At 33.7% G+C, this 17,747-nt stretch overlaps 2 protein-coding genes across 2 annotated transcripts; both read right to left on the reverse strand.

Moving 5' to 3' along the window:
- Positions 1–2,063: 2,063 nt before the first annotated feature.
- LOC133673202 (protein ALTERED PHOSPHATE STARVATION RESPONSE 1-like) lies at positions 2,064–11,507 on the reverse strand. Its single transcript, XM_062093910.1, has 6 exons — positions 11,119–11,507; positions 9,670–10,752; positions 9,444–9,521; positions 9,029–9,243; positions 3,200–3,423; positions 2,064–2,840 (listed from the first exon to the last, which is right to left on the reverse strand). The coding sequence occupies exons 1-6, from the start codon at positions 11,159–11,161 to the stop codon at positions 2,186–2,188; spliced, it is 2,298 nt and encodes a 765-aa protein (XP_061949894.1). The 5' UTR covers positions 11,162–11,507; the 3' UTR covers positions 2,064–2,185.
- Positions 11,508–13,114: 1,607 nt separating this feature from the next.
- On the reverse strand, positions 13,115–15,553 carry LOC133673315 (uncharacterized). Its single transcript, XM_062094052.1, has 4 exons — positions 15,530–15,553; positions 15,280–15,406; positions 13,267–13,446; positions 13,115–13,177 (listed from the first exon to the last, which is right to left on the reverse strand). The coding sequence occupies exons 1-4, from the start codon at positions 15,551–15,553 to the stop codon at positions 13,137–13,139; spliced, it is 372 nt and encodes a 123-aa protein (XP_061950036.1). The 3' UTR covers positions 13,115–13,136.
- Between the last annotated feature and the right edge of the window lie 2,194 nt (positions 15,554–17,747).

Here is a 17,747-nt window from a genome sequence, read left to right on the forward strand (position 1 = left end):
TGTTTTCATCTTATATATATATATATATATATATATATATATATATATATATATATATATATATATATATAGATATATATATATATTTGTGTTTTAGGTTATGAATTTTTTCTTTTTAATTTTATTATTTAGTATTGTTTCATTTGAGTTTTGGGTTAGTAATTTGTTTTAATTTATTTTTATATAATTATTATAGTCTCAAAAACTCATTTTGATATTAAATTGGTGCTTGATTTTATGGAAAAAAAATAATTTTACTATTTGCAAGAGATTGAAAATAAAAGTATCAAAATTAAAACAAAGAAAAATAATAGGCCTTTTGTTTTTTTAAAAAAAATTATGGTGTTAACTTTGATTCTTTTTTTTTTTTAATTTTATCATTAAAAGTTGTGTTGATTGGGATTTGAAGTTAATAATTTGTTTCAATGTATTTTTATATGATTATTTTGATTTACAAAAAAAAAAAACACTTCTCAACGTTAAGTTGGTGCTTAATGTTACAAAAAAAAATTTATTAATTTTATTGTTTGAGAAAGATTAAAAATGAGGAGATCAAAATTAAAACAAAGAAAGAATAGGAGCTTTTTTTAAAAAAATTATGTTAGCACTTCTTTGCCTAATTTTGTCTTGGGATTTTGTCAAATCTTCTTTTAGATTCTTTTAGTTTGACAATTAAATAATTGAGTTCAAAACTTTATTTTTTTTATATTTTAATTTTTAAAATAACAAAAAAAGAGAATATCATTAAAAAATAGTGAATGAAAGAGAAAAATATCGATTGGATGGATTCCATTTGAAAAATGGATAAATTTGATTTCAAAGTGCTTCTTTTAAAAAGAGAAATGTTGTTGAGATGTTTTTAAGCTTCTAAGTTGTCGGAAAATATAAATTAGGATTGAGAGATTTTTTAGATGAAAATATATAAAAATTGAGTTTTTAAATAAAAAAATACCTTGTTCAATTTTCCTACCATATATATCTGGTGATTGAAAATTAAATTTTTAAATAACACGTTAATTTTTTTAAAAAAATAGATGAACAACATGTTGGCTAAATTTTGAGGGCAATAAAAAAAAACCATCTACCTTCTTTTATATTGCTCAGTGTGTTGAGCCACCTATACTTGTAAGTATGAGTTATTTTTTAAATATTTTTTTTAAAATTTATTTAATTTCTTAAAAGTTAATTAATTTAATATATTATGTATTATTTTTTAAAATTATTAAATAAATTAAAAATATATTTTAGATATTATTATGTTAAATTCCATTTAATTTTTACTTTGTTTTCGAGTTAGATAATAGAAACAATTTTGTAGTATTAGTAGATTTTTTTTGTAGTTTTTTTTTTATTAATTGTTTTGCTACAATCAAATATTTTTGCAATAATATAATTACATAAAAAATGGTATAAGAAAATAAATTTATTAAATATATTCACATTCATAACTTTGATGACTAGACTACTAGATCGATTCAATATATTACCATCTTAATATTTTTTAAAAAATTGTTTTGATTTTTTTTTTACATCAAACAGTTATTTGGTCTATCCCTTCACCTATTAAGTTATCTAAATCACAATAAATTAATATTTATATAGTTTAATATGAAACTTTGGTAAAAGTTCATGTCAGGATCTACTTGAAACTATACGATGTTGCAATCCGTTCAGCTGCACCTTCTCTCTTGCAAGGCTGATCAAATTTTCTAAAGAATTCACATGGAATTGTCCGTACTGTGAAAAAGATAGGCATCATTCACTCCCCACATTAAATGCGATGGAGTTCACTTGACAGCAAAATGCAGGTAAATGATACACATTAAGAATTCCGATAAAAATATTAAAAAGAATATTAATTTAAAAAAAAATTCAAAAAGCCACGCCAAGTCGAGGCAATGAACTTGATTAACCTTCACTTTCTTTTAACACACCTCAACCAAGGTGAGGCAATTTGGAACTTGGCAGAAACAGCAGAAAAGAGAAGTTGCAAGCAGTCAACAGCTTCAACTACAGAACAGTGTTGCTAGGAGCATAACAACAAGCGGTTCTCCAGTTGCAAATTTACTCCAAAACAAGAAATATTATATTCCTTCATAAAGGGGTTTGAAACCACTTTGCATTTACAAGTTTCTATTTCCAACCACCAACTTAGAAATGCTTATATGTTCTAATTACATAATAGTTAACACCTAAGTGGCCTGCAATTCAAGTACGCTACTCGAGCTGCTTCAGTTTTCTGTCTGATGTCCTCGTACATTTTCAATGAAGCCTCAGAAAATTTGTTCAGTCTATCAAGAACCTTTGTCAAACTGGCGTGTATGCAGTACATGTTCGAGGCCACATCATCATTCCTGTCATTCTCTTTCTCCCCTGATTCTCCATTATTTACATCAACTACTTTCTCTTCCTTGTGTAACTGCTCTTCTTGTTGCTCCATTAGGTGGTACAAATCAGATAAGAGGGTTTTGATGGCATTATTAAGTTCCTCAGATGGCAAACCTTTGATCCCAGCTGACCAATCACGACATAGAACAAATAAAGGTGGTGCCAAGAGTCTGCGAGGGGAGAATGACCTCCTACTCTTGGAACGCTCCTGTGGTTGCAGGATGCAATTTTGCAGCCACCCATTTAGAGCTTCCACATAGGATGCATGGCTGTTAACCCAGTTTGCAAAGCTTAAGCCAAAGCATTCAACCTCCTGCTGGAGCTGAGCCATAATCTGCCTACGGGTATTTCCTTGTGGAGTTCCTGTTATACTCCTTGAATGGTATGCTAATGAGATTGTGATGTACTGTGCATGATGGCATTCAAGCATGGTCTTCCACATCCTGATCAACCTGCATAGGCTCACTGGTCATTAATATATTAACGAGAATAGAGATGAATCAACACATTTAGTTCATAATGAATCTCAAGAGTTACACATCTTAAGATAACATAGATGCGGCTACTGGAAAGCTCCATGCTTAATTATATTAGGAGGTATTTAGGAGCATGGTGGTAGTTGTTTTTTAAAGTAATTTTCGCTAAACAATACATCAAAATAATATTTTTATTTATTTTTAAAAAATTATTTTTGACATCATCACGTCAAAACGATCTAAAAACACACAAAAAAAAATTGAAGTAATTTTTTTTTAAAACACTTTTAAATTATAAAAACAAGCAAGCTCTAAAAAATTAAATGTATAATTACCCTTGAATTAATTCTAGAAGTTGCGGCTGCAACTCTTCATCTCTCATTCTCTCAATCCGCTTTGATATTGAATCTACAGAGTGAATTGCCACTCTTATGCGTGAATGTAAATCCTTTACAACTGCACGGGTTTTATCAATCACATTAGCGCTTTGATCTTTGGCAAACTGGTGTCTAAGCTGGTCACACCTCCGATCATACTCTCTCCTGATAGATTCACTGGCCTATAGAGACAGAATAATCAGTGAGATTTACATAAAAGAGGCAACAGTAAACTTGGAACAGCCTTAATAACTAAGAAACTATCAAGGATAGCTAAGAGCATCCACACTCGTGCTCTTTAAATTTTAGCTAAATTTCAACTAAAATAGTTTAAAAAATCATTTTAGCTAGCTAGATAAAAAAAAATTATTACATTCATGCTCTCTCTAAATTCTAGCTACACTAACTCAAACTTTCCAACTACTTGTTATGAGCAGTAGAATTATACGACCCATAGATAAAAGTCACACGGCAAAGATAGTTCCCAGTAATATCACAAACTTTCCAGCTACTTGTTATGAACAGTAGCATTATATGACCACAGACAAAAGTCACACGGCAAAGATAGTTCCCAGCAATATCAGAGTTGACAATGAAAATATTGAGAATGTGTTTGTAAAATATGCACTTGAATAAAATCCTTCCATAAAACCCATATCCTTCCCCTTTTAGGATGAAACATTCATTTTTAGTAGACAAAGAAAACATATGGACAACTGATAAATCAGGAAAATTAAACTAACAGCAAAGCAAAGTCATTAGACTCAACACCATCTAAAATAAGGAGTCATTGAACTGATCAACATACCTTTAAATGATTAAACAGCAAGGATACCTCAATGACTAGCATCGTCACTAACTTCTCAGTATTTTTAGCGTAATTGGTTTATCCAAGGTTGGTCTCATTTGAATTGAGAAAAGCACAAAATGGTAAAAACACTCACGTCACCTCTAATGCAGTTTTAGAAAGCAGTACATTTACACGAAGCTGGAAATTCTTGAGCATAACAAAAAGAAAGCAGAGATTCTGAAAATCCTAAGTTGTAGGAGCCAACTGCCTCAATAAGCTGTTACATTGCCCATGCTTCATTTGCTACAGTCTTCTTTTTAGTTGCAAGCTAAATAAGCTGATCAAAATTAGACTTCAACAAGTTTTGTTAACAATCTCAAACATTAAATAAAAGGGACCCAATAACCATCCAACTTCAGCAACCACGCCAAAAGATTACACCTTTAACAATGGTTGGTGAGGTTAAGAAAGAGGAATTGATAATAACAGAAGAGACCCAGTACTTGAATCACAACAACAAAAAAAAAAAACCCAGAACACCTAGTTTGACTAACTTATCACACTACCATATCTCAGAGATCTGACTAACTTATCATGAACACTACCATATCTCAGAGATCTTTCCTGTACTTTATTACAAATCTTTTTGGAAGCAACTGGTACAAAAATCAAATGAAGTTAATCACCTACCAAATTTCAAGTGGAATACATTGAAATGATACAGCCCAGATTGTTCTTCCTACCCTATCAAAAAATCCTAGTTTTGTAACTATCTAATCTAACTGATCGACACAGTAAATGATGCTAATTCAACCCAAATTGCTCTTCCTACATAGGCTAACCATTTTACAAGTTCTAGCTATTTCAATTAGAACCAAACAAATTCTCTCAATTTCAGGTAAAAAAATTAACAAATTGATAAACTAGGAGTGATTAAATGCCTCCAGGCTGACACCAGAACCAACATCCAATTAGCACCAAAGCTTCCATAGCGAACCCTTTTCCTCTTCATTTTGCTAGAGTAACTAGCCAAGTAGAGAGCAATGATGCTTTACTTTTTTTCACTTTCACTAGCTATTATAGCTAAGGATTGGGTTTGGCTAGCATGAGTGTGGATCCTCTAAGCCTAATCTTCAAGACAGATGCAACCACAGTGGATACAGACATTCTTGTGTCTCTCTCTCTCTCTCATAATTGAAAGAAATTAGTGCCAAGTTAGCGATTCTTCTTGGCCTCATCTAAACTGCTCTGTAATAACAACTGGCTGACAGATTTCAGATTAGATTTGTGACATTTGAAAATGGCAAAGCCCAAACTTTTTTTGGGGGGGCTTAATTTAACACACTTGGGCGTGCACAAACATAATTCTCAAACAATAATGCTTAGAATTGTGCACAAGGCTTGGTCTATCAGGGAGGTCACCTTTCGAAAAACAGCATACTCTGGTGGGAGAGCACCAAATTCCTTTAAGAAATTTGAACAATAGCTCAGACACATATAAGAATGAGACCCCAAAGGATTCACATGGTTGTCAGTTATAGAGAACTAGAGTTCAGTTAAGAACCTGCTATTACAACTCCTAGGTGTGCATGGGTTGTTAAATGATACCACAAACACATAGTGATGTTTTGAAGGAAACAATGGAAGATCCTAACTGCCACAGAAATGATTGTCCATGTCCCCAAGAGGCTCCTATCAAATAATCATCAATTTTAATTGCCTTAACAGTATACTACGCCTCCCCTTATCTGCCGAGCTTGACTTCATCCCCATAGACCATGCAATTGCATTTATAGTACGTATCAACAGTTTCGCCTAACAACATTGTAGAGTGTTATTAAACTAATAACAATTCAGAGCTATTCCAATGTGAAGATGTTAAAAGAGTGGGAGATTAAATCCAAACTACCTGGGCACAACCAACTGGTAAGCGGATTAGTCATTTGCATCCACTTTTTTTCATCATGCAGACCACACTCCTTTTTTTTTATAAGCTTTGACCCTTTTTTTTTTTTTTTTTGATAAGCTGCAGACCACACTCCTTTCCAACCAGATGAATAAAAGTAGTTCAAAGACTGATACAAAGGCCCACGGCCAAGATGCAATGAGGCTTGTTCACCCCAAGCCCATTAACCAATTAACCAAAAACCTAAACGGCGTGGCAATGGCAAAGGCGTGATTCAATGTGGATTAGAACACTGAAATTATGTCTTCGCCCTTAAAAAACACTGAAATTATGTCTTCGCCCTTAAAAAAAAAAAATAGAGTAACTGGCCGTGAGGTAAAATGATCTTTTTATGCGGTTCTCTAAAATTATTAAGATGCATCTCAGTCATTTCACAATTCTTTTGCACAATAAAATTACTTGAAAACCCTAAAAGCAAAAAAAAAAAAAAAAAAAAAAAAAAAAAAAAAAAAAAACTTAACTATAGTGTAGGGACACTTTTAGTGTAATGACCCAATTACCCTCGGAAACAAAATTCTCAGTACATGGCTTCAGGTTTTTCTTTCTTTTTTTTAAAAAAAATCTCATGAAGGTTTTTTTGTAATATTTATTCGATCCTAGGGGCAATATTGTAATTTAAATAATAAAATAAAACAAAAAACTACCGGTGTGTTGCATGCATTAGCGACTTTACCACCTTTAGGTTTTTTTTTGTACTTTCATTAAGGTTTTTTTGTAATATTTATTTGATCCTAGGGGCAATATTGTAATTTAAATAATAAAATAAAACAAACAAGCTATCGACACGTGTGTTGCATGCATTAGAGACTTCACCACCTTCAGGCAACGCATGCAGTTGACTTCAGTGGTAAAAACTGTTATTATGTCACATCATTTGATTTGTCTCAGCATCCTCTTCCTTCACGAGTGATGCAACGCTGGTTGGATTTTCTTTTTTTCCCTTCATTTCTCTTTTCAACTCAATTTGCATGTAGCTCCTCCTTACAAAATTCAGCCCTTAATTTTCTTTTTCCTTCAGACTTAGTCCATATTCTTTTAATTGCAATTTTTTTTATTTGAAAAATTATTCAAATTAAAAATTATTTTCAATTTCATGCTCCTTCAATTTTTTCATCTCTCAAATTTGACATTTATTCTTTTGATTGCTATTTTTTTTAATTTAGGATGATTTATAAAATTAATTTTTTTTTCGATTTTATCCTCCATTTTTTTTCCATTGGGTTTGATCCTTATTTTTTTATTGTTATTTTTCTGCTCTGACAAGTTTTTTAGATTGATTTTTTTTCTCAAATTTACCCTTCAACATTAAATTGATTGAGGATTAAGTTTTTTGATTTAACCTAGGTATGAGATTTCATAGATTATGATTTTGGAATACTAACCCAAATTTAGAAGATTTGCTTAGGTTTGCTTGGTTCGGACATAAAGATTTTTTTTATGTTATTAAATTAACCGAACCTATTAAACTCGGTCTAACCGAAGTCTCGAATTTCTTTTACTTCTTTAGAAATCCTAGCATCACCTTAACTTTGTTCTTTTTATGTCCGAAAATTTTGGCATGGCTCGTGGCGTTGCACCAACCACTAATATAAGTTTAATTTAATTTTTTTCTTTTTTCAGCTTTCGATATTTGTTTCATTATAATTAGGTTTTTTAATTTGTTTTGATGTGGGCTCTATAGTTTTATCACAATCTCACACCCCTTATCGCGGGTTTCACAAGTTAATCATTGTTGGCTTAGGTCGATCCAATATGCCTGCTGTCTCAATATTTTTTTTTCAAAAAACAAATATCGTCCAATATATCATCATTTCAATATTTTAAAAGTGCTTCGGCCATTAAACATCAAATTTTTGACTTCCTAACATCTTAACATTTTTTTTATGTTGAAAAAAATAACCAGTCCGCGACGTTGCCCAGGCCAAAAAGCTAGTTTAGACTAAGGTCTCCAATTGCCACGAAATAGACTATAAAGCCCAACCCACACCTTGCCCAGCCTAGTAAGAAGTCTCTGGGATCAATGATCAATGGAGGAGGGCCAGAGGTTATGCCACATCTTTTTAGACTGCAATGGTGATTTGGCCATAATCCAAAAGAGGAAAAAGGAGCCAGACAGAACCAGAAAATTGATGGTAAACCAGGCTCTACATAGAGAACCACTAAACCCACAACCGTGACCCCTTTGGCCTTATGCTAGCTTCCTTCACCAGCTTCATCTCCTATACCATTCAAAATCCACATCCTAGAACGTTCGAGGGCAGACAGCAATTGCTCCCATCAAAAGCCCACATCTGAGAATCCTAACAATAAGCTACCTAGATCAAGACCTCTCAGACATGCACAACAGCCATACATATATCAACCTAAAACTGCAACAAGTTATCACAGTCAAAACACCATTCAAATAGCCCTTCAAGGTGGATGAGCCCAAGTGTACTGGATGAGTTTATTTTGAAAACAACAACAAGAACTGGAAACATTTATAATATTCAGGAGGGGGAAACTGTAGGTCCTACTTCCAAGGGACAAAAGCAGGGGTTAGACCAAGGAAAAAGGTGGAGGTGGGAGGGAGAGACAAAGCCATTGGAGAGGAAGTGCAGGGGTGGAGAGGAAAATTACAAAAGACATTTTCCTGTGAAAAAAAAAGATTGAGGAGTAACTTGTATTGATCTTTGAAGCATCTGTCTGTCATATTCAATCCATTCTTCTCTACCTATTTACTAACAATAGAGTAACACAATTTTCCTTTAGATATACTACTCTATGAACATATATTTACGAAAATTGTCACATGCATTCAAATGATTTTCTACGTCACACAATAAAGATTCTATGTGGTAATCAGCATCTAATTATGGAAACATGCCCATAAAATTTTTGATATGATATGAACACCTTAAATTGATGTGCCCTGAACATTGTCAAAACACACTATCCTGTCATATAGTGTCATGTATGATAAACTACAAACAAAGTCAAGAGGATCAAGAAGAAAGAAATTGTATGCAAGAAGAAAGGCTTAAAAAAGTACCTTTATTTCATCATAGAGTTTTCTTTCCCATGCATACAGTCTGTCAAGGGTGGAGGAATGACTCCCTGCAATCATGCAGAACTCTTCAACAAAATCACTACCACTATCTGAGGCATCATCTTTTGTTGCTGTGACAAGAGGATTTCTTGATGAAGATGACCTTGAAGATGTTGTCCGTTTCCATGTAATGATCTTGGTCATATGTTCTACAGGTTCTACAAAAGCATCGGAGATTCAACATAATGGGAAGAAATATGAGAAACAAATTAAGAAAGTTGTTTATGTCATCAAAATCACCACAGGTTCTACTAGACAATTCGTGAATTCTTCCTCAATATTAGAGCTAACGATTGAATTGTCCCACAAAAACGAAAAACTCCTAAACATCAACTCACAGAACAGAAGCTAATCTTACCATGAGAAACAAGTGCAGTCTTTCCTCGACAGCAAACAAATTTTACAGCCACCAAAATTGCTGAGGCAGATGACCCTCCTATGAGAATTGGACTTGTTATACAACGATTGCAGAAATGTTCAATAACTGGAAAAAAAAAACACCAACAAGCATCCATGGCACTGGAATTGCCGTGGACAAATAAACATGCCAACTGTAACTCAGCCATGTAAAGTCAGAAGTAAACCTTTTGCCTCAGAATATCCAACCCTGATATTGTTTGCCTCAAGCATTCTGGAGACCTCCTTCCCAGATTCAGATGCTCTAAAGAAGCGATGCTCTATATCCTTTACGCTTGCAAGAAAATCCTTAGCTCTATGCGTAATGAACTCCGATGGATCCTCTCTTTCTGTAGACAAATTGTTCACTGCTACAGTTTTCTCTCTCTTTGAACCTGATTGTTCAAAAGTGGAAACACTGGCATTTTGCCCCTCTTCTACATGCCTCACTTGACCAACAAATTCTTGTCTACTAGAACCTTCAACTCCTCTCAATTCAAACGAGGGGGCAGTGCCTTTCACTCTAGAGTTATAACTGCCATTTTGAGTTAATGAATTACCAGAACTTCCAACCCCCTTATGCTCCACACCAGGCGTCAGAGTTTCTTCATGTACTTGACTCTTTCCATCTAAACCAACTTTTGTCCATTTTCCTTTTGCATCTACCACACTTTGTTCAACACCAACCTTTTCACCCCTAAACTCACTCCACCCACTCATATTATCAAAATCCATATCCAACTCACTATGCCTAACAAATCTAAAACTCTCACCATTATCACTTGGATCAAAAAAATCCCATGAACCAGCTAACTCAAAAGGAGGAGGTGGCGGCGGCGGCATTGGCATAGAGAACCCCAATGTCTCATCCTCAACAAAACCACCGCTATTATTCAAATTAAACTTAACAGTCACTGCATTACCACCTCCACCAGCTCTCATATAACTCATGTTCATCACTGGTGGTGAAATAGGACTCTCAAAGTGCAATGGTGAATCTGAGACCTCTGCATTGTGAGAGGGAGAGGGAGAGAGGTACGAGGAATGTGATGGAGACTTGTCAAGCTCAGTAGCTGAGGTTGTTGACAGAGAAGACTCTATCAAAACCTCTGCTTCAGCGAATCGTCGGAGAGCTACACCAAAGTTTTTAAGAGAGTTTATGTAAGAAACATGAGCTGCTGCAAGATTGTACCTTGAATCAATCGCTTGCTTTATGAACTTCCTCCGTTCCTTGCACAGAGCCAAGGGTTCAGTTTTGTCTACTTTGGAGCCTGCAGAACCCATTTTTGAGCCAAAATATTAAGACCCAGTTCATAAAATTAACTCCATTTGTCAAGCCTGTCAACAGAATCTCTTCAAATGAGGCAATGGCTTCCACAGAAACCAAACTTTGCACTAGAAATGCAACACGTCTCTAAGAACCACACTTGGAAAGACCCAAGAGTCTAAGGAAGCGAAAGACACAGAAGGAACATGAAAAAGCTAAAACCTTTCACCTTAAAACCACACAGCCTTGGTCAAGAAATAGAGCAAAAACAGAAAAAACTTTTCCAAGCCACAAGAGCACAAAAGGGTTTTACTCCAAGAAACGAAAAACCCACTTGAATAAAGCTTTAATTACAAGATAGAGACAATACCTGGGCAATGAAAAACGAAAATGAAGAAGAAAAATTTCAACATACTTTTTCTCAAGGAAGGAAAAAAAACAGGGTAATAGCAGAGAAAAGTAGTTGTTTTATAGGAAAGAGGAGTAGTTGGGAAGTCATAAAAATCAAGCCATTAACGGAAACCTGAAAGATTATTTATTGAAAGCAATGAATGCAAGTAAGGCCCTGAACTTGAAGCGTATCAGCCACAGAACTTCAAAAAGGGTAGATTTTGTACAGTGAGAATGAGAGAGAGAAACAAACTGAAATGATGTAAAATGCACAAAAAGCAAATACAGAGAGCGAGGAATCTGCAAAAGCTGATACAGAGAAGAAGAGAAGGCAAGCCTCGTTTTGTGTGCTTAAGAGTAGTGGTGGGGAAAAGAAAACCAAGGCTATAGGTGGTATAGATTAGTCCTCAAGACTACTTTTTTTTCAATTGAATTCACAAATTTTCAGGAATGAATTCCATCCAAATTTTATATTTTTTTTTATAAAACAATTATATCAATTACATTTAATTTACAAATTTTAATGCTTTTTATTAAAAAAAATGTGAAGAGTTTGGATAGAATATTTAATTTGGGATTTTTTAATATTTGAATATTTAATTAAAAATAAAGCTTGATAGTAGTATTATTTACTAATTTATTTCATTTATTTTTAGGTTTACACAAGATAAAAAAAATTCACTAGGTATTCTTGATTAAGGTAGTGTTGGCGTTGCGTTTCAGAAGTGTTTTTTAAAAAATTAAATTTTATTTGCTTTAAATTAATTGTTTTTGATGTTTTCATATTATTTTGATGTATTGATGTCAAAAATAATTTTTAAAAAATAAAAAAATATTTTTTTTAATGTGTTTTGAAATGAAAAGCACTTTGAGAAGCAATTGTTATCACACTCCTAAACACCCTCAAGTCCACAAATAAACTTTGATTTTAATTGCAGTTTCAATGTTTCAAAAATTTTCAATTGAGTCTCTCCATCCATTTTTATTTTCATCCAAATTTTACTTTACAAATAAATGACTTCTTTTCGTAGGAAAAGTAGTTTTCTATTAGAAGTTTGTGGAAAGATGGAATGAAAAACTAAATTGGAATTTATGAAAAACATTTCTCTATGGCCCTATTATGATCCACAGTTGGAGGTAGGGGTGTTCACGGTTCGGTTCGGTTCGGTTTAGACTAAAAATACCAACCGAACTGAATTTCATTATTTTGGAGAAATATTAACCGAACCGGACCGGAAACCGGTTCAAACCGAGCCGGTCCGGTTCGGTTAAATCCGGTTTTTTTTGGAAAAAACCGGGAAACCTAATCCCTTCATTAAATCCGGTTTTTTTTTTGAAAAAAACCGGGAAACCAAAATCTCTTCATTTATGGGTTTTTTTTTCGGTTTTTTTAAAATTAGCTTAACCTTACAGTAAATTGAGTTTTAAAATTTCTAGAAACCTGAATTAAAATTGGCTTAGCCATCTGCAAGCCTTTCTTTTCCTGGTCACTCCAAACTTTTCTTCTCCTTTCAGGTTAAGGCATATGCAGACAACTTCAAATTCAAGGGGCATCCCAAGACTGATGACAAGCATTCAATTAATTCACAGCATTCAATTAATTCACAACAACCTGATGTTCGGTTAAAATCTGGACATGAATTAAATCAGATGCAAATTGGCTGACTTTTAGTTTTAATATGCTTCCCAAAATGATAAATCAATGCAAGATGCATGATCAAATTTAAACATCTCAAATTAAAAGTTTGTTCGCACTAGAAAAGTAAAAATTAACAAGCGAATACATTAGCAACCAGCAATAAAATATCATAAACATCGGGAAAAAATCCAGCAACACCAGCATCCAAAAATTCCAGCAATGGCAGCATCCAAAAATTCCAGCAATGATAATGCTATAAAAAAACACTAGCAAATTAGCAAATTAATTAGAGTTCAACTATTGAAAGAAGGTAAAGTAAATTAATTACCCAAAACAATTATATTCCAAGATTGCAGTAGTTACAAACAATCAGTTGAGATTTTTAAACTCTCACCAAATTCTACAAAAACATAAATTAAAATGTTAGATTAAACATGTAAATAAACAATATCATAAAATAACTATATTTAAATTTGTAAGAGAAATTACCTGACTCAATCATCTCAGAATTTTCAATATAATCCATGTAGTTGCTGATGTTGATTGGAATTGATGCTAAATTCAACCAATTCTGACAACAAACCAGTGCTTGCACTGTCGATGGAGATAAAGAGCTTCGAAATGGATCTAAAATACGACCACCAGTACTGAAAGCTGCTTCAGAAACAACTGTAGATACCGGAATAGCTAACACGTGTTGTGCCACCTTAGAAAGAATCTTGTATTTTGTAGCATTACACCTCCACCAACCCAAAATATCTAATTTAAAATCATTAGGATCCTCACAATCATCACCCAAATACCTCTCAACCTCATTTTTTTTTTGTACACCGCCTTCTTCCTCTAAATGTTTTTTGAATTGAGAAGCTAAGTCATCTAACATATCATCATTTACCACCATTAAATCAACATCAACATTTTCATTTATACTAGTTCCAACACCATGAACAACCTGAACATTCTCATCAACATTCATATAATGCTCAAACAACCTTAGCAAAGTATCTTTAACCTTAATTGTAAAATTCTCAGCCTCTTCAACATCATACAATCTTCCAAAACAAAATCTCACATACTTCAATTTGAAACGTGGATCTAACACAACTGCCACATACAACAAAAAGTTTTGTGTATCTTGATCCCCCCAATATTTTTTATACTTTGTCATCATATTCTTGGCCATTTTACTTACATAAACATCTTCACTTCTACAAAGTTGAGATATGCTTGTATGCATGGAAATCAATTCATGAAAGAAAGAATTAGATGTCACATACAACGAGCCAGAAAATTTCAATGTAACCGTGTAAAATAGTTTCAAGAACTTGACAAAAGATCTAGCCTTTTCCCAATCTTCTAAAGCAGGAGGACCTAAGTTTTTTTGTTTTCCTTTTGAATCAACCTCAAAGTAACTCAAATACCTAGGATCAGTTTCTTCTAACCTCATAAAAACCACATCAAATTTATCAGCCGCATCTAGCATCATATATGTAGAGTTCCATCTAGTTGCAACATCCAAGCAAACAGATTTTTTACTCCCAATTTTCAACCTCTCCGCACATTGGTTAAAAACAAGTTGTCTAGAAGGAGAAGATCTAACAAACCTCACTGCATTCCTAATCTTAACAACTGAATCATCAATATCTTTCAATCCCGCACATACAATAAGATTAACAATATGTGCACAACATCTAACATGCATGAAGTCATTTGACAATATATTAGTTGCCCAATTACTTGTTACTCTCTTCAAATATTTTATTGTCAAATTATTGGAACTTGCATTGTCAACTGTAACTGTTAAAATGTTATCAATTCCCCATTCCAACAAACAACTCTCGATTGCTTGGCCAATTGTTTCACCTTTATGATTAGAAACTTGACAAAAGTTTAGAATTCTTTTATTCAAGTTCCAACCTTCATCAATCCAATGGGCAGTCAAACACATATAATTAATATTTTGGATTGATGTCCAAGTATCGGTTGTTAAACATACACGTTGATCCTTAAGAGCTTTCTTTAATTTTTCCTTCTCAACTACATAAATTTTTAAACAATCTCTCCAAATCGTCAAACGAGAAGGAACATCAAATCTAGGTTGCATTACTTGACAAAATGACTTAAATCCTTGGTTTTCAACAAAGTTGAAAGGTAGCTCATCAAGTATAATCATTCTTCCTAGGGCTTTCCTACACTCTTCATAACTATAACCCACCGCCTTAATAGTCACCAGATTTTCCTCTCCACTATTACCCCCTTTTATTGTAGGCTTAGGTTGTAAGACTAAAGTTTTTTGTTTTCGATCAATCACAAAAGGAAACTTTTTGCATACACCTAAATGACTCCACATGTTACTAGTCCCATTAAGTATAGTATGACATGCATAGTCTTTTCCACAATACATACATGCAGCCCTAGGAGACTTAACATTACCATCTAGTTTCTTAAAGTGATCCCAAATTTGAGATGTTTTTCTTTTATTAGATCTAGAAGCTGGATTACCTTCACTTTCAGTGTTGCTATTTGTACTAGAAGTAGCAACTGGAACTAGAACTGGAATAGGCACAGAATTAGGTTCTGAACTTGAAGGATTTGATTCAATTGGTGTAGGATCTTCCCGATTATCCATCTGAAATTAAAAAAAAAAACATGAATCAACATCTGACTACAATTGACTAATTGAGAATCAAGCAGAAATATTGTAATGGACTAGGCAAAAAACAGATTGAGAATCAATTCATTGCAGAAATACTGTAACCATATACTGATTTTCCATGTTAACCAATAACCATATTAACCAATACCATATACACTGTAATGAACTATGCAAAAAACAGATTGAATATCAATTCATTTCAGAAATACTGTAACCAGATTGAATAAAGCTATGAACATTGTTCAAATCCATTTTGATAAAGCAAATATATAACTTTTCACCAACCATCATAAGCCATAACTTTTTTTTTAAAAAAAGGCTCTTTAAAATACATAATGACTTTAACAACTGAAATTGTTTCCTAGAGAACTGAAGACGAAAGAGGAAATATATTCTTTTATGATTGATATCCTCAGCAGGAGATGTAAAGATATCCATGTATATTGACTGAAATATATCTCAGGCATTATTAGTATAAAGCACATACCAGTTGTGGTGGTGCTGTCAGCTGTAAAACTGTTTGGCGAATCTCCCTGAGAGCACTCAACTCTTCTCTTAAGTTTTTCTTCAACAGTTACAACTTATTGGCCACTTCCTGCTAGTAAAAAAGAGGGGGAGACAGAGAGAGAATCAGGCAAAAAATTCCTAAAAAACTCAAGAGTGCATGCTAAAAAATTAGATATCTTCTGAAGCTGACAAAAACTAAATCTCGGCTGACCATTGTGCAACTTCAACTCATCCTCGTTTAGACAGTGAGAATATTTAATTGAAGTAAAAGTTCATTTTGCACATTCAGGAATATCTTACTATTTTCTCAAAGGTATCAACGAAGGATAACAGAAAGAACACATCAAAGAGGGGTTCTCTTCCACATTTAAGACTTTCAAGACCAATACAGTAAAATCCCCTGGTCATGAAGAGGTTTCACAGTAACTAATCTGGACACCTAGCACAAAATGTTAACTGGTGGACGGATCATAGATATGCATCATACAAATGTCCTCTCATTGCTTTCAGGTTAGGCCTATGTTTTACTCAAATTCTATTTTGTCAAAAATAATTCATTTGCAAGTCAGTTGATAAATTTTATGCCTTCCAATTGAATTTCTACATTAGCTGAGCATACATCCATTACACAACAGAAATGGTGTTCACCCCATCATGCAATCATTCTCTGAATTGATTTGGACAAACTAATCAAGAACCGTAACAGCAGGAAAAAGGATTCTGGCAAAAAAACTATTCCCTTACCTTGACAGGGCAAGCCAAAGGCAACAACAACGTAGGTCCTGAAAGTTGAGATGGATCACAAACAACGGCGAAACCTGAGGAAGATAAAAATAAAGCACAAAATTAAAAGGAGTGAAAAAGGTCCAAGCCTTGCGAAGCCAATGGCAAGAAACGTCAGAGAAGCATCAAAGTTTGAAACAAAAAGTTGAACTTACAAGCACACGAAAATAAACCTTACCTTGCTGCCTTTTCGCTAATAGAGGAGTCCTCTCTTTCTGTTGCAAGTGAAGAGAGAAGCCAAGGGGCAAGAGCAAGACGCAGGGACGATGAAAATTCAAGGGGTAAGAGTCAAGATGCAAGGGCAGAGGGCAAAAGCAAGACAGATGCAGAAGGGAGAAGAGGGAGGATGAAAATTGAAGGGCGGCGGCTTTAGAATGTCAATTAGGGTTAGGCAGCTTAGTGGTTTACTTTTTATTTATACTACCGGTTCGGTTCACCGGTTTAAGTGGTCAAACCGGAACCGAACCGAACCGGAAAGATTTTATGGTTTTAAAAATCGGTTTAATCGGTTTTCTGTCTCGGTTCGGTTTTCTCGGTTAATTTTTTCTCGGTTCTCTCGGTTTTTTCGGTTAATCGGTTTTTTTGAACACCCCTAGTTGGAGGACATTTTTAGGTTTTTCTAAAACTATTTTTTTTTTTTTATGTATAAAAGCTGAGATGATAAAATCTCTTTATCAAATAAAAATATATTAAAATAATTTTTTATTTTTTAATATCAATCTATTAAAATTATTAATAAAATGTTTTATACACCCCGTCTTTTCTTGCTTTTTATTGGAAAATGTGAAGTATATTAACGGAATTACCCTTAGATTTTCCCGAGGAACTGTCTAACGGCTCCTTAAAAACCGGTTTTTAGGGAATTGTCTCACCTTTTCCTTGTGAAACATAAATTGGTATTGAAAAACTATGCTCTATTTCAGATACAATTTGATTTCTTTTAAGGAAATTCCAAGCTACTTTTTGGCACGAGCGAGAGATTAGTCATTAGGGCATCATATGCCCATTTTTTGCAGTAAAATCA

Source organism: Populus nigra, chromosome 14 (assembly GCF_951802175.1).
Source record: "Populus nigra chromosome 14, ddPopNigr1.1, whole genome shotgun sequence".
Lineage (NCBI taxonomy): Eukaryota > Viridiplantae > Streptophyta > Magnoliopsida > Malpighiales > Salicaceae > Populus > Populus nigra.

What these genes read in the sequence shown, in the direction of transcription:
- LOC133673315 (XM_062094052.1), bottom strand. Translation starts at nt 15,553, where the DNA reads ATGGAAAATCAGTATATGGTTACA. An exon ending in AAAATCAGTATATGGTTACA is followed by an intron (nt 15,407 to 15,529) that starts GTATTTCTGCAA and finishes TTTTAATTTCAG; the next exon opens with ATGGATAATCGGGAAGATCC. An exon ending in TAGCAACACTGAAAGTGAAG is followed by an intron (nt 13,447 to 15,279) that starts GTAATCCAGCTT and finishes CGGTATCTACAG; the next exon opens with TTGTTTCTGAAGCAGCTTTC.
- LOC133673202 (XM_062093910.1), bottom strand. Translation starts at nt 11,161, where the DNA reads ATGTTGAAATTTTTCTTCTTCATTTTCGTTTTTCATTGCCCAG. An exon ending in TTTCGTTTTTCATTGCCCAG is followed by an intron (nt 10,753 to 11,118) that starts GTATTGTCTCTA and finishes TGGGTTCTGCAG; the next exon opens with GCTCCAAAGTAGACAAAACT. An exon ending in GACTGCACTTGTTTCTCATG is followed by an intron (nt 9,244 to 9,443) that starts GTAAGATTAGCT and finishes ATGCTTTTGTAG; the next exon opens with AACCTGTAGAACATATGACC.